Source organism: Convolutriloba macropyga, chromosome 5 (genome assembly GCF_964194025.1).
Source record: "Convolutriloba macropyga chromosome 5, txConMacr16.3, whole genome shotgun sequence".
Lineage (NCBI taxonomy): Eukaryota > Metazoa > Xenacoelomorpha > Acoela > Convolutidae > Convolutriloba > Convolutriloba macropyga.
Window position 1 is genome coordinate 18404923 of NC_134472.1, and position 16433 is coordinate 18421355.

At 37.1% G+C, this 16433-nt stretch overlaps 1 protein-coding gene across 1 annotated transcript in view; it reads left to right on the forward strand.

Annotated features, from left to right (window-relative positions):
• Positions 1 to 15160, forward strand: part of LOC142339195 (uncharacterized) — a 45843-nt gene extending 30683 nt beyond the window's left edge. Inside the window, exons 9-12 of the mRNA XM_075389007.1 lie at positions 647 to 2111; positions 7986 to 8423; positions 14048 to 14443; positions 14909 to 15160. Of these exons, the coding sequence (XP_075245122.1) occupies positions 647 to 2111; positions 7986 to 8423; positions 14048 to 14443; positions 14909 to 15070 (2461 nt within the window). The 3' untranslated portion in view covers positions 15071 to 15160. The remainder of the gene's footprint in view (positions 1 to 646; positions 2112 to 7985; positions 8424 to 14047; positions 14444 to 14908) is intronic.
• The last annotated feature ends 1273 nt before the right edge of the window (positions 15161 to 16433 follow it).

The following is a 16433-nucleotide window of genomic DNA, read 5'->3' on the forward strand; positions in this document are numbered from 1 at the left end:
CCCTTCAACATAATACAAACTGTAGAAAAAATTGTAAATCAATCAATTTTATTCTTTCGATCAATCAAAAGCGCGTTAACGGGATCAATGATGGCTAATTGCCGGCGATCTTCCGGATATTTTTTAATGTAATTTTTTTAAACTGCATTCCTTGTCGTTTTGAGGTCTAGTTTTGCTATGATCAATGAAAATTTTTTGAATTGTAAATCATGACTTATCCTGTTTTCTGTTTTTTATCGCGTCAGTCAGGAAGGTGTTTGGCTCAGCCTATATTGACCCCTTTTGCTACGTTTTGAGTGAATTTTTTTTTGATTTCTCTGTAAGTTTTATTCTTCGATTAATCTGCACTTGAGGATCAGTTTCTCAGCAAAGCAGCATTGAATAAACGGAGTTGGGGGCGAAATAGAAATAGAAACATGAGTAACCCATAAAGCCCAGTTTTAGAGTTTTAGAATCCCGTTGCTTAAAACATTGTTTCAGTTAGTCTTAGTTGCGAAAAAGGGTGTTTTGTATTAGACCCTTTATCCTCTCTTCAGGAGGATACTGGAGTAAGACTAAATACTGAATGAGCCTAGCTGAATGAGCTCATGGTCATTGAATGAGATATGTTGAAAGAATATAAACTAGTTTACAATTTTACTTTTAGTAGATCCGTCACAGACTCTATCAAAGATGACTCGTCTACGTCTGAACCTGTGAGCAATACAGCTTCAAGATCCCAATCTTCAAGCGACATAGATCAACTCAAAAAGCCCGAAGAAAAACCGGACGATTCGAATCAAGATCAAGTACATGTTTGTACGAATGATGGTGCTAATAATGAACTCCCTGAGAATAGTATGAAAAATGTCTTGGGTGTTGATGAAATTGATGTGACTCATACGCATGACGATGTTGAAAAATTACCAATTGATCCTAGTACTCCCCTTAATGAGTCAATTGAAAGTGGGGAAGTTTTATCGCCGGTCAAGTTTTCTGCAATTCCTGAAATTAAATTGACGGACGCACAGAGCAGTGACAAGAAATTAAATGAAGAATTGACCACGCAGCCATTAGAAACTGACGTTTTAGTTCCTGAGACAAACGAAGAATCGACTTCGGCCAACGCCCGAGCGGAAAGAGACAATGTGGAGACGGGAAAATCTGAAGCAGGGATGGAACTTGAATTAAGTTTGACCAACACCTCGGGAGAGATTCAAGATGAAACGTCAGTGAATGAAGCAGTTGTTAAGGATGATAAGGATGAAGATGAAACAGAAATTCAAAGCAAAGAAGAACTGGTTCCTGATGAGGCCAACAAATCTGCAGAGATCAATACTAGTACAGGTAATGCGACAAGTGAAAAAAGTTCTAGTGAAAACCTTGCTCCACCAGTGTCTATGGTTACAGCGCCAACTCCGGCCCCACTTGTTCTCCAACCTGGACAGCTTATTTTTATACAAACAACAGATGGGTTGGTACCACAACAAGTCTCAATTCCTTTTGCAGCTTTAGCTCCTGCACCCGTTGCGGGAATAGAATCCGTGAATTCCCATCCAAACGCAACCAATCAACATAGTCATACACCAGGGCCTACAGTTCTGTTAGCAAGTGCTGCGGTTCCCGAAGCAGCGCCAATTCTTCTGAACACATCCGCACCTTCTGAGTCAAAAATAAATGTCAACAATTCCTCATCTCTTAACACAGCTGAGCACGTGGCGGAACCACAACCTGTAACCCTTGTACAACCAGATCAGCCGCCTACAGATAGTGCTTCTTCATTTAGTAATGAGACGACGTCGATTCCCGCAGCTCAAGAGATGGCAGCGCCTAGTGTACTTGTGGCAGGTCTCCCAGCTCAGCCACATGTTAATTTTGCTGTTCAAGCGAACTCTTTAATTGCTCAAACGTTACCTGATAAAATTACCAACGTTTCTTCTAGAGCTGTAAAGAGTGAATCATCGAGTGAGCGTGTGTCTCGTGGTAAGCGCAGACTTCCGAAGAACTGGAGGTCGGCGGTTGATCCTTCGAACGGGAACACGTACTACTATCACGCCAAAACCCGACACACTCAGTGGAACTTTCCACTGGCTAAAGGGCCAGATGATTATAGCAGCTCTAGTGGCGATGAGGTATGAGTTCTGCATTACATAAAATGTTGATTTTGATGCTGATGTTGTAAGTTTCTAAATTGATACAAACGTCCGCAGTTTCTTTTTCTGTTGATCCACATTGATAAAAGTTTTTAGCATTTATATTAGTCCCGTTGGTCTTCTTTAACGTGATTTGAATCTTGATCGATTTTTCTTCCGACAATTGGACTAACAGATCAACAGGTAAAGTCCAGGGGCATTAAATTGCTGAGCAGCTCTTAGAGATTTACTAGTCTCTAAATGTACAATTTACCGAAGCTGATGATAGTTAAAGGCATTGTGAGAGGCTACTTCATGGCGATTCTAGCCTCCCTCCCCCACATTCCACCCCTACCCCCAAACGATCGAACCAGTTATCGTTCGATATTGTCCAGTAAGGAGGGATAGTTAGGTCAAATACTTAGAAATATGAATTGCTCTTGAACGAAGTTTGAATCCAATGTTTCAATTGTGATGTCTTTTAATGCAAAATTTTTTGCTTGATCGTTTGACTTCTCGAATGAATTTTACTTCCCAGACTTTTTGAATTTGCGTAATCGAAATACTCTCACATTCGTAAATGTCAGCAGCTGAAATCAAGTGGCAGCAGTTCACTGCTAGAATTTAAATGAAAAATGCGCCGAAATTGGTGTAATTGTTACTTGATTTTTTATTAGTCGTTTATAATAATCTCTAATGACCTCTTTTGATGCCTCTGTGAATTTATTACCCCCACGCCCCCACTGAAGCATTTTGCAATAGACTTGGGCTCCCACTAGTCGTCCGAGAGCAATTCTTCCGACGTTAATTTGTCATATTTAATGGCCGCCCTCATCTTAGCAGTCTATTATAAAGCTTCTTTTTCGTTCTAATTCGAACCAAAATTTTTTTCGCTTTTGATGGTGATTTTGATGCTGATCTTGTGAGTTTCTAAATTGATACGAAATTCCGCAGTTTCTTTTTCTGGTGATCCATATTCATAAACTAAGCTTTTTCATTGTTCTCAAAAAAAAAGTTTTTAGCAATAATATTGGTCCCGTTAGTCTTCTTTAACGTGATTTGAAACTTGATCGATTTTTCTTCTGACAATTGGACTAACAGATCAACAGTTAAAGTCCGGGGGCATTAAGTTGCTGAGCAGCTCTTAGAGCTTAAATAGTCTCTAAGTGTACAATTTACCTAAGCTGCTGATGATACTTAAAGGCATTGTGAGAGGCAACTTCATGGCGATCCGAGCCTCCCTGCCCCGCATTCCACCCCTACCCCCACCAACGATCGAACCAGTTATCGTTCGATATTGTCTTGTAAAGAGGGCTTATTAGAATAACTAGTTAGATTTTTTAATTGCTCTCGAACGTAGTTTGAAGCAAATATTGCAAACGTGATGGTCTCTCAATGCCAAATTTTTTTGCTTAACCGTTTGACTTCTCGAATGACTTTTACGCCCCAGACTTTTTTTGGTTTGCGTAATCCAAATTTCTCTCTTTCACAAATTTCCGCATCTGAATCAAGTGATGGCAGTTAACTGCTAGAATTGCAATAGAAAATACGACGAAATTGGTGTAATTTTTAATTGCTCTCAAACGAAGTTTGTAGCAATTATATTAGTCCTGTCGGTCTTTTTTTTTATGCGATTTTTCGCTTGACCAATTTTTCGTCTGACGCTTTTGACTTTTCGTCCTCAAAAAAGGGATAAACAGGTAGCGCCCAGATGGCATTAAGTGCTCTTGGAGCCTTTTAGCTCTGTTTCAGCTCAAACAGTTTTGGAGTCTTATAATTATGGTGTGAACAGCGGTTCTTAGAGGTTGAAGACCCCCCCACCCCACCACGCGACTGTCGCCACCCCCATCGGCACCCCCGTGCACCCTCCCCCACCCGTGGCTAGCTACTGACGAACAACCGCTAGCTAAAAACGCAAATTTATACTAATTTTCACAATTTTTTTCAAGATTTTTGAAAATTATTGTCAGTTTTTTAATTTTTTTCAGCCCTAGCAGCCCTAGGTGTCAAGGAGTCCACTCTAGGATTTGATAATAGGTTAATGAATAGTTTCTAGTGTTAATAGAATGGTTTCAACATTTCAACACTGCGAATTTTTTGCATTTTTTTGATAAATTTTGCAAATTTTTTCAATGTTTTCGAAAGTTTTTGTCGTTTTTTAGGTTTATCCAGCCTCAAGAGCCGAGGAACTTCCTCGAGGGTTTAATAATAGGTTACTATGTAGTTTCTAGAAGTAATGGAATCATTTTCAAGATTTAAACATCACGAATTTTAGCATTTTTTTTGACAAAAATTGCTATATTTTTAAAATTTTGACATATATTTTCATTATTCAAAATTTTTCAGCCTCAGGGTTCAGACAACCTCCTGAAGGGTTTGATAATACGTTGCTGCATAGTTTCTAGTGGTAATAGAATGTTTTTCAACATTTGAACATCACGATTTTTAGCAATTGTTGGATAAAACTTGAATTTTTTTTTTCAAATTTTTCAAAATTTGTCATTATCTAAGTTCTTCCAGCCGCAAGAAACCTCGTATAGGCTTTGATAATAGGTTACTGAACAATTTTTATTGCGATAGAATAGTTTTGAACTTTTTAATATCACAAATTTTATCGATTTTTTAATAAAACTTATGATTTTTTTCAATTTTTTTTTTGAAATTTTTGTCATTTTATTTGCTGTTTTTGAGTCCTTTTTTGAGTTTAACGATTAATACTGGCCAACGAAGCTTTTTAAGTCTTGCAGATGGGTTACATGACAAAAATCCAGAGGCAAAAAATGTTCTTTGAACATTTTCGTCACTGCGAAATGTGGAAAGTTTTCTGAATTTTGCACTTTCAGTTTTTTATATGATTTAGTTACTAACAAGGCTAGATACCTCACGCCTCTTCAATCAAGCGAAAGCTAACCTCACTAAACAGTGGCTAGGTGCTGACAACCACCCGCCGGTCGTTTGAGAGCAATTCGCCCGACGTTAGTCGGTTATGTTTAAGTTTTTTAGTCGTATATAACCTTTAATGTTCTCAATTGAAGCCCTCTATGTGAGTTATTAAGTCCCGACTGAAGCAGGCTGCAATAGATTTGAGTTCCCACTAGTCGTCCGAGAGCAATTCTTCCGACGTTAGTTTGTTATATGTAATGGCCGCCCTCGTCTTAGCAGGCTATTATTACGCTCCTTTTTTGTACTTCGTCAAATCAAAATTTGTTTCGCTTTTGCGCGTTTACCGCTTTTTCGACAGTCTGCGTGAATTCTTATGGACTTCTCTAGGCCAATTTGACTGTTCGCTATTTCTGCGCAAACTGCTTTAAGCAGCAGTTGCTCAGCAAAGCAATCTAAAATGAACAGAATCAATCGAAAAGGGAATCAAAACTAGAAACGGTATAACTCCATAAAGCTGTTTTAGATGCCCGGTACTTGAGTTTTGTCCCTGTACGTCTTAGTTAGCATCTCTAATGGTGATTGGTATTGATACTAGCTCCTGTATTCTCTAATTACTTGACAGGAGCATGTCTAACAAAATGAAATCAATATAGTTTGCATTTTAACATGTTTAACATCAATCAGTTTTTTCTACTTTGTTCTGTTTTCTCAATTGGGGTTTTGGGAATCAGTGGCAGCTATTTTCTGGCAATCTGCGGTTATGTATATTAATAGTTACTGTCATTTTCTGTGAAAGCTATTATATCCCTCCTCTTATTATTTGCAATCCAAAGTTTTTGGATTATATTGTTATATTAGTATATTTTTACCACGCTGGAGTAGTGAAGGGAGAGAAAAAGCTAAAAGGGAGCGGGTCAGGCTGGAAGCGTGACTTCAAATTACCCCAAAGTGGAGTGACGAATTAGTATTTGAAAAAGTTCTTGGTTTTTGAAAGCAATTTCTTTTATGTGCAGCCATTTGACTTGTTTTCAGTGTTCCCTTTTTGAGTGCCATTATTATGATACATACGTTTTCTGATCAAATTTATTTGCAATTAATTGAATTCTTAAACGTGCAGCTAATGCTTTTTATGTTAATGAGACTGTCATTAGTTGTTTGTGAATATTTGATGCTTGCCTTTTTTGTCACTGTTTTATCTCTTAGTACCAATAATAACATTGGTTTCATTGGTTGCGAATGAATTAGGTATAAATGAAATTTTATTGGCTCGATTTCATGGCTCTGGGTTTTCCCGAATTTGACACCAATTATATTTTTTTAGTTTGGCTTGTTCTTGTACTTTTTGCCTGGTCCTTTAGTAACATTGAAAACAGGTTTCCTTGTTTGATATAGAGATACTTTTAGACATTTTAGTGTTTAAATTTTAAGCCAGTGCTTTGTATGACTGACACTAACTGTTTTTGAAAAATAATTTTTGTTTTGCTTTTTGTTCACCGCATTGTGTTCTCTTATTCCTGATAATCACAGATCTCCTCTGTTGCCAAGGATACTGTACTCAAATAAATTAATAACTCAGTTCATGACGCTTGCTTTCTATGACTATATGCTGTTCCTTCTCAAAAAAACTTAGTGCATTTTGAGTTCTGCTTATATTTGCTGTACTTATTGGTGTCTTATGACCTATTCTCATTAATGACAATCTCATCGTATGATAATGAGGATTAAAGTAAGCGCAATATTCCATAGCTATTACTTTCTGTGACTTAGGCACTAATTGTTTTCAAGAAAATATTTGCAACTTTTTGAGCTTTTGTGAAAGTTGGTTGCATTTTTGATTTATCAATTTGTATCATTAATTACCAGTTTCATCGGGTTGCTAATGACGATTAAGTGAGCGTAATTAGTCACTTGAATTCATAGCGGTCATTGAAATGATGTTGACACATTATTTTCGAAGAAAATGTTATTTTTTTAGTATCGTGTTTTTGTTGTTTTTCTTGTGGTCTCATCACTTAGTCTCAATTATAATCGTACATTTGGACTTCTTATGTTGCTTAATGTTTGTTAAATTTGTGGCTCCTTTTTAGCTGACGTTTTTATTGACTAAAAGTTTCTTGAGCTATTTAATTGAAATTGTGAGGCTTGCCTTAATTTGTAGTTCTATTGTCCTTTTTTCAGCAATTGGAACTGTTAAAAGTTTTATGGTATGCTAGGGTTAAGGATTTATGAATGTAGTAATTTGTTTTTCTTTAATACTGGAACTTTTAATAGCATTTGTTGCTTCTTTGAAGACTAGGACTTAGAAAACAAATTTGTCAATTTTTTGGTCATCTTTGCGCCTAAAGGGTAATGTGTTTTTGCTTGTGTTAGTTTAATATTGCTGTAAAAAGGCTAATTGTCAAATTATTAGTTATTTCATTTATTTGGATTGCAATGAAGGACTTGTACTGCCATGTTTTTTTTTCACTTCGCTATACCAAAAAGTTTGTTTCACCCTCATTTTGCTGCTTTTTCGATATTTTGCGTGAAATCTTTTTTTTTACTTCTCTAGCCTAGTTTCCTTCGTTGCTCATTCCGCTTAAATTGGTTTTAAACAGAAGTTGCTCAGCAAAGCAATCTAAAAGGAGCAGAGTCAGTGTCGGAACACGAAATCACAAAAGGAAACGGAATAAACCCTTAAAGCCTTGTTTAAGAAGGCCACTTCTTGAACTTAGTTCTTATATATCTAACGCTTTTTGGTATTGATTTTATTGCGTGTATCCTCTCATTAAGAAACTAGAATATGTCTATCTACGAATTTCAATAAAAAACGCGCACTTACAATTATTTGTATTTTTTTCCAATTTTCATCTGTTCTTTCAATCCCAACCTGGTTGATGGGAATCAATGGCGGGTCTCTTCCGACAATCTGCCGCGTTTGTTTGTGAGCTGGAGGGGAGAAAGTTAGTCACTTGCAAAAAACGGCGATGATTAACGGGTGTTTTTTCGTAGGAAGAGAGTGAAGATGACAACGAAGGACCACAGAGCAGTAAACAGTTGAAAAATGAAGACCAGAATTTGACGAATAATTCGAATAGCATCTACGACATTCCTGACACAGTTTTTGATAGCATGGATACAATTGTCACCAGTCACTACAATGCTGCCAATCAAGCTACCAACCAACAAGCAGCCCACTCCAACAATGAAGACAGTTTCAACGTCGAATTGTTCAGCTCACATTCTATTCACACACCTCCAGAACCATTTAACGCATCATCGGCTGTCCCTGGTACCGATCCAAGTGTTGGTGATGCAGCTGGGTCTGTTAATGTAGGTGGGTCTGTGTCATTAGCAGACTCCTTAGCCATGATCTCAGGTGCTGCTCTGGGGTTAGGGAAACTGTCATCTGGAGTTGATCCGCTCAATTTGCCCATCAGACATAGTACAGTAAGAAATTTTCTTTCTGTTTGGTTAATAGGCGTGAAACGATGGTTGAAAAATTTAGTGATTCTGGCAGGGATTTTTTTCGCTGGTTTCGTGGCTGCATCAGTTTGTTTGCGGCCATTTGATCACGCCTCGAGACGTTTCGATTGATTTTTAATAGTGTTCTAATAAAGTTATAAGGGAAATATTGACACTTTTGGTCGTTTATGCGTTTTGTTTGTGTGGCGTGTTTCGATTCTATCTAAATTGCTCTATCAATCACAATTATGAGAAGCTATACTCACTTAGTGGCAGTTTGCTGCTAAAAGTCTAATGAAAAGGTTTGGTTTCTCAAATCAAATTGATTGATTTGAAAAGGTTTGGTTTCTCAATTTTTTCAGTGTCTATAATAGCTCTAATAACTGCATTCGGGGCGCATTGGTGAACTTATTAGGTACATCAAAATGTATCCAAATTTTTACTTTAAATCTTTCTAATGATCTAAATGAGCTCTCAAAAAATTATTTGAAGCCCCTCAGTAAACATTTTACCTCTCCTCTTGCTACCAATACCCCTACTGTAAACTTATCAAGTGATGGCATATTTTAAGCAGCTGAAGGCAAATGGCTGAAGTTCACCACTATATTAAGGCAAAACGGGTTTCATTTTTTCCTTTTGAATCTTATCAGTGGTCTATAATAACCTGTAATAACGTCATTAGGTTATTTAGTGGACTTTATTACCTCCCTCTTCCAGCCCCCACACACAGACCGCTCCCCGACTGAATCAGACTACAATGTTAGAATCGGTCGGGCCCGGGCGACCTTTTTTAATGGTTAAATAATTCTGATGTAATAGAAAATGGTGGTTTGTATAAAGGTCAAAATTAACTGGATAACTAACTAATTGCTCGCAAACGAAGTTTGTAGCAATTATATTAGTCCTGTGGTCTTTTAACGACTCGAAGAAGAGTATTGGTATTCTACAGGTCCATCCCCCCACCCTTCTTCTACAGGTTTTTCTCATTTGACTTTTTAACCTCAAAAACGGGATAAACAGGTAGCGCTCGGAGGGCATTAAGGGCTCTAGAGCCTTACGCCTTATACTGGTCACTAAGAAGCGATTCACCAAAACTGTTTTGAGTTCCATTGTGTTAACGGCTGTTCTTAATCTTAAATCTTTGACCCCTCGGTCACCCACCCCCCTCCCACTCACCCACCCCCTCCACCCTCCCTTTGCTTTGTTTTGGTGTTTATAGCTGCGAAGCTGTAAGCTGAGCGAAGCTATATTGCGGTGCTCTTGGTTTTTTTACAATCCAAGAATTGGATTGTATTGGTGCTCTTTTTTTTTATTTTTGTAAGATGTTTTCACACCTGTTTTCATGACTTTGAGCTTTCAAAACGGGATAAACAGGTAAAGCTCAGCGGGCATCAAGTTTCCTTAGAGGCCCGCGTTTAGTAGTCCCTCAAGTACTCAGAGTCGTGAAGCTACTGGGAAGGCCGTAATTCAAGGTCAAAAGGTCATTTTTGGGAGTTTTTGAGCCTAGAATAATGAAATTTTTAGCACTTTTTCGTCATTTTTGGATTTTTTGTTTGACCAGTCTGAAATTGAGGTTTATGAAAGTTGATAAAGGTCCTTTGCAAGACGTAATTGCTCTTTACGGCCACTTTAAGCGCTATATCTTTTGCTACTCCAAACATAAACACGGTAATTTATACAAATTTTTTCAAATTGTTTTGAAAATTTTTGTCATTTTTTGAGTTGTTCCAGACTTTGATGTCAAAAAAAACTCCTCTGGGGTTTAATAATAGGTTTTTGCATTTTTTCTAGTGGTAATCAAGTGGTTTTAAACATTTTAACTTCATGAATTTTACCATTTTTTTAAAATCAAACTTGGTTTTTTTTTCAAATTTTCTGACATTTATTGTCATTAATCAAGTTTTCCAGCCCAGGGGCAAGAAGCCTCATCTAGGGTTTGCTAACAGTTTACTGAAAATATTTTTTGGCCATGGAATGGTATTCAACATTTTAATATCTTTTACCAATTTCTTGATAAAGTTGCAATTTTTTTAAATTTTTGAAATTTTTATTCAGTGGCCAGGGAACCTCCTATAGGGTTTGCTAGTATGTTACTACATAGTTTCTAGGTCATATTTGTCCAGTTTATCTACTTTTAGTGGCAGAAATATCTCTTTCAATGTTTTTGCGTGAGTTAATGAGTATTTTGAAATGAGTCATTTATGGCCTTCAAGTTAAAAGCTTCAAGGGTTTTAGCAATGATCGTTTTTTGGTTAGCTTGTTTGATTCTTTTAGTTTCTCAACAAGATTTTGTCTTGTTGGCTGGGATTGTTTAACTGATCTGCTGGTCAGGTTCAGTAGGTCTGTCTTTCATTCAATTACTTGGATTGTATTTCAGGACTTGTCCTGCTATGTTTTTTTGTTTCGTCGTCTGACGCTCTTTTTTCGTTTTACATTTGTTCACACAGCAAAGCTGAAAGAGTCAATTTTTCTGAATTACTTCTTCCTCTCACTAACGGCATTTGCGCGCGTGACATCATTTCTCACTCGCTTTAGCAAAAGTTTTTAGGTTATTTGCGTGATTAGATTTTGATCATACGTGACTTACCTCACTCAATAAAATGACTTTTGCACTTTAAAACTTAAGTTTAATTTGAATTTGTTTAAGGTCAAAGGAACTCATTTGTGCAGTAAAGGTCCCTAATGAGAGGCTTCTGCGGAATGAATTTTAACAAGCTTTATTAATTTATCGCTGAATGTTTTTTACCTAGTTTTTTTTTTAGCAGCGTCGATTTTTTTTTCAATTTAGATCTGTATCTGTTTCTATCTCTATTATATGGCCCGCAGGTCTATTCTTTCGGAGCTATTCCGGCAATCTGCCGGCTATGTTTTCAAGTGTGGATTGATCGACAGATTGTTGTGAATGTGACCATGGTCGCAAGAGCTAGATAAAGAATGGAATAATCCGCTGATGTCTGTTCATTACAATAAAGTGCATTAAGTTTTAAGAGAGGATGCTATTTGTTATGTGTATGGAGCTTAATAGAACTACTAGAACTACAATTTGCTGGCTATTATTTTTCTTTTAAAGAGCGGATCAAGTACAATTCTTCTGTTAACTGTTTGATTGCTCTCAAACGAAGTTTAAAGCAAATATATCAGTGCTACGGTCTTTTTCAATGTTTTTTTTTGCTTGAACGATTATGGTGTGACTTTGTTAACCTTTCGTCTTCAAAAATGGGTTGAACTGATAAAGCCCGCAGGGCATTAAATTATCTTAAAGCCCTTTGGCTCGGAATCTCTAAGTACTCGATTCACTGAAGCCTCTTAAGAGACATAAATTCAATAATTAATAGCCAACGTCAGCCTCTCAACGGATATTATTTAGGCTCTTGCCTCTTTAACAATTACAAGTATTTGGATTGTATTGGTGCGCTGTCTTTTTTAAAGCTCTGTTCACACTTTTTTGGCTTTTTCACGTTCGTGCGAAGTCAAATTAGATTGGTTGCTTTTAGTCACGCTGAAATAGTTATAGGAGCATAATACATTGCTCTGGAGCGAACTTTGAAGCAAATGTTGTAAACGTTAGTTTCTTTTTCATGCTAAATTTTTGCTTCACCGTTTTCTTCTAGATCATTCTTTCGATTTCACTTCTTGAGTGACTCTGTTACGCTTGACTTTTATTCTTTTGGATTGATTTGAAATGACCCCATTCAGAAATTAAGTTTGTTTGTAACATGAATCCGATCGTGAGCGGTGATCGTACATGGCCCTTGTAGCGCAGAGGTTTATGTCCTCCACTCATCTAAGGGGTCGAGGGTTCAAATAACCTCTCCGAATTCAGAAGTGTTTGCACATTGAAAACTTCTTTAGCCTATGCCTCCTAAATCGTTTAGCCGGGCAGTTGTTCGAGATCAATTCGTCTGACGTTAGTTGGTTGAAAACTTAAAAGGAGTGAGAAATTTTCGTTTTATGAGGGATTTTTTTCCACGTGTATCTGTAGCCTAATTGCATCGGTGTTCTAATTGCGCTTATTTGCAATTGGTTGAATCATCAATGGTAACGTAATGCTTTTTTGATGACCTTGACTCTATTTTTTGTCAGAAACTTAGTATATTTTGATTTTTGCCACTTTTTTTATTTCTGTTGCCTTATCATTTAATATCATTAATGACGAATTTCATTGCTTGCTAATGAAACATAAATGAGGTTGATTTTTGCCATTTTTTTCTGTTTTATCGTTTCTGTCTTGTCTGTCATTGACTCCCACACGGTTGTCTTAGTTTGAAGTGGCTGCTTACAATGTTAATTGTCAGGTCATTGGTTATTTTAATTCTTTGGATCGTAATTGAAGCTGTTCTGCTGGTTTTTAATTCACTTGACCTTTCGATCATATTTTTCGTTTTATATAAGTCACTACTAGTTTAGCTCCTGTCTTGCCTCATTCACTGTCTCATCTGAATGTATTTTAAATTGTTTCACTCATTGAGTTACACATTGTAGTGAATACGGTCAAGGTCAGAAGAGCAAAATCTGGAGAAATGGTGTAATCCGATAGAGCTCGGTCATTGCCATAGTGCATTGGGTTATCAGAGGTCATTAGAGCATTTCTAGCTGGTATTAGTTTTAAGCTTAATCGCCTTCAGTTTAGAAGCTGATTTAAGTACAGTTTTAGAATGTAACTGAAACTGAACGCCAAATTAGAATACTTTTGACACTTAGAAACAAATTCTGTCAACCTTCATCTCTTCTTTTTCTGTTTCAATCCCGAAAAGTCAACGGCGGCTATTTTCCGACAACTTGCCGGCTATGCGGAGGGGGGGGGGGGGGGTTCCTAGGGCGTAACGCCCCCCCCCCCTTACGACCTCCTTTTACTTCCCCGACGTTGGTCGGTTATTCGCCCGACGAATACCCGAGCAATTAGCCCGACTTAAATTGTTTATCTTTTCTGTATATCATTTTTAGTTCCTCGGACTCTTTAGTGGCTTTGAATATTGAATTTTCCCGCTAATTGTCAGCCATTAATTGCTCTTACCACAATGCATTTTTTTTATTGTTTTGATGAATTTTTTCTATCAATTTTTCTTTCGTATGACTTTCACTTTTGATTTCTTGGTTTATGCTTGCTTTTTTAAAATCTAAATTGCTCTCATTCACAATTTGAAGCGGTTACAGGAGCTCATTTGGTGAAAATTTGCTCTTGAAAGTCACTCGAAAAGTGCAAGAAGTTTGATTGTGTTCCAATTGAAATCATTGTTTTGGTCTATGATAAGTCTATAATAAGCTTCATTTGTAGAACGCGAATACGAGCAACCTCACGAGCAGCCTTATTTTAATAATGCAGTGAGACTTCAGTACCCTCCAACTTTGTGCTGTATTCCTTTGCTCATGAAAATATTTGAAAGTAGCAGTTTCCGAAATAGTTGGCTCTATGATAAATTACAACCAATTTTTCAGTATTTCAACTTTATTCTACATTTCAACAGTATTTCAAATCGCTGTGGCCTCTTCTTTATTTGGCTTGTACTGAACAGGTAACACTGTGTCATAATCTTTGCTAATTCTGTTATAAAAGAGGCATGATATAGCAATTGGTCATAATCGGAAACAAAATAGTCTAATTGTTTCAGCCAGCTCGTGGACCTGGTGGGCGTGGTCAGCCTCAACCGATGTCTCTTCTCAACTCTCAAGAACATTTTCTGCCCTCTTACCAACTGGGACAGTCTAACCATGGAACTCGCCTCGTGCAACAAGTGCAACCCTCATCTCAGAACAGAGTCAAGACATCTGCACATCATGATCACCATCGATCTTCATACAGCAATTCTAGTGGATCTCGTGGTGCTATTCCAAAACAGAGATCGTCCTCGGCTCGAGAACCCAATGACGTTGCCAAGAAAGCGAAAGAACAGTTTATGGAAAAGGTGTCTAAAGTTGTGGTTCAGTGTCTCAATGGGTATAATAAAAGTGACTGCAGAACTGGAAGAATACGATCAAACGATGACTTCAAGTTTCTTGCTCGTAAAGTATGTATCAAAGATCACTTTGTAATTTAATACGGATGCGACAGCAGTCGATTCTTTCTCATTACACACCCCCCAAAATATCTCATTATGGTGTATTTACGGTAACTGCGTTATAGGTTACTACGCTCATTAAACTGGGTGCGCACGAGGATAGGTACAATAATACAAATCAAATTTCATATGGATACTTTATCATAAAATAGATTTGGAGTTTGGAGCTCATAAAATAATTTACAATTAGTCCTTTGTTGAAATAGAGCAAAAAATAAAACTCACTAATATTATTTCTGACAGTTTTTGTCTTCCAAGCGCATTTTCCATTTCAACACATTGTCACGTGCTGTATAATAAAACGTAAATTGCGCTCGGGGTGGGGGACAAAACACTCAGGGTCAAGGGGAGAGGTGAATAAACCCCTCGTTTCCTTTATGTGTACTCTTGGTGTTCCATTGCGCTGTGTTTTAGCTATCCCACTTTATTTTTGGTAAAGAAGTGAGCAAAACGAAGAAAATGGAGAAACTACGAATGAGTTCTGAGATTGAGGCTAAGACAAGGAATTACGTGAAGAGTTACATGAACAGTTTGGGTCCAGAGTACAGAAGACACTTGGCCAAATCACCCAAGTAGATAATTGGAGACAACTTTTTATATCTATTTGAGATTGTTCTGATTTTGCAGCTTGTGATTGATACAAAATTTATATCTTTTCAACAAAGATCTTGATAGTTACACATGCATCACATAGTTTTTGAATTGAAGTGTTAACCGTGTCGGGTCGATCCCGTTCTGAAGTAGATTTTTCTGCAATGCTATCCATCAATTTAATATTGGGGTCACACAATTCGTGTCCGAGGAGCTCTGCATCTACTTGGTCGAAACGCACAGGCGCATACGTAACCCTTAGTTGTGAGCGTCAAAGAATCCGTCATAGTGACGTCATAGTTCTGCGAGTGAGTAATTTACGCAAAATTTTAAATTCAACCATCCATATTAACATAGCTTTCGGATGGTTGATAAATATTAATATTATCCATATGGAGTCATTCGCTGGTACAATTTTGTAAATACATTCTTCAATATCGAAATTTTCAGTTGTTAACGTTTGAGACAAAGTGAAGCTGGCGCTTCAAACCGAGAAAAAGTTTCTAAGTCTTACAGGTTGAAAGAAGCAGAAATTTTGTACTTCAAAATTTCAAGATGAGAAAGACGAGAAAAAATTACACGTTCATGTCATATTTTAGCAAAACAAGAATTTAACTTAATTCTGCATACGATTAAAATTCCAATTCCTCGAAAATTGAAAGGTGTTGTACTATAGGAACAAATGCTAAAGTAAATTGAACTATCCAGAATTATTGCTTAAGAATAATTGCTAAGCTTTAAGGCTCATAGCTTCTAAGCTATGAGACTAGTTGATAAGACAACAAAATAAACATCGCATACAGGCAAATATCAAAAATTCGCTATTATTCATAGCTGTAAGCTGAGCGGAGCTATATTGCGGTGATCTACGACTCGAGGACGAGTGTTGGTTTTTAATAGCCGCCTTCATCTTCTCAGCCGGCTATTATTGCGCTCGCATTTTTTTTTATTTCGTCAAACTTTTTTTCGCTTTACCATTTTGCCGCTTTTTCGACATTTTGCGTTAAATCTTTTCGACTTCTCTAGGCTAGTTTCTCTCTTCTCTCATTCTGCTAAAAGTGAATTTGAACATCAGTTGCTAAGCAAAGCAATTCAAAATGAACAGAGTCGGTATAAAAAATTGAAGTTAGAAATAGAAACGGGATAAACCCATAAAGCCCAATTTTAGATGCCCGCTATTTGAACGTCGTTCCTATAAGTCTTAGTTACCACCTCTAATGCTTATTGGTGTTGATAGTAGCCCCTGAAGCCTCTCTCTAAGAAACAGAAGTATGTTCAACTACGAAATGCCATCAAAATAAATCGGACTTAAAAAATATTTTTGTACAAAAATCTTTTATTTTCAATA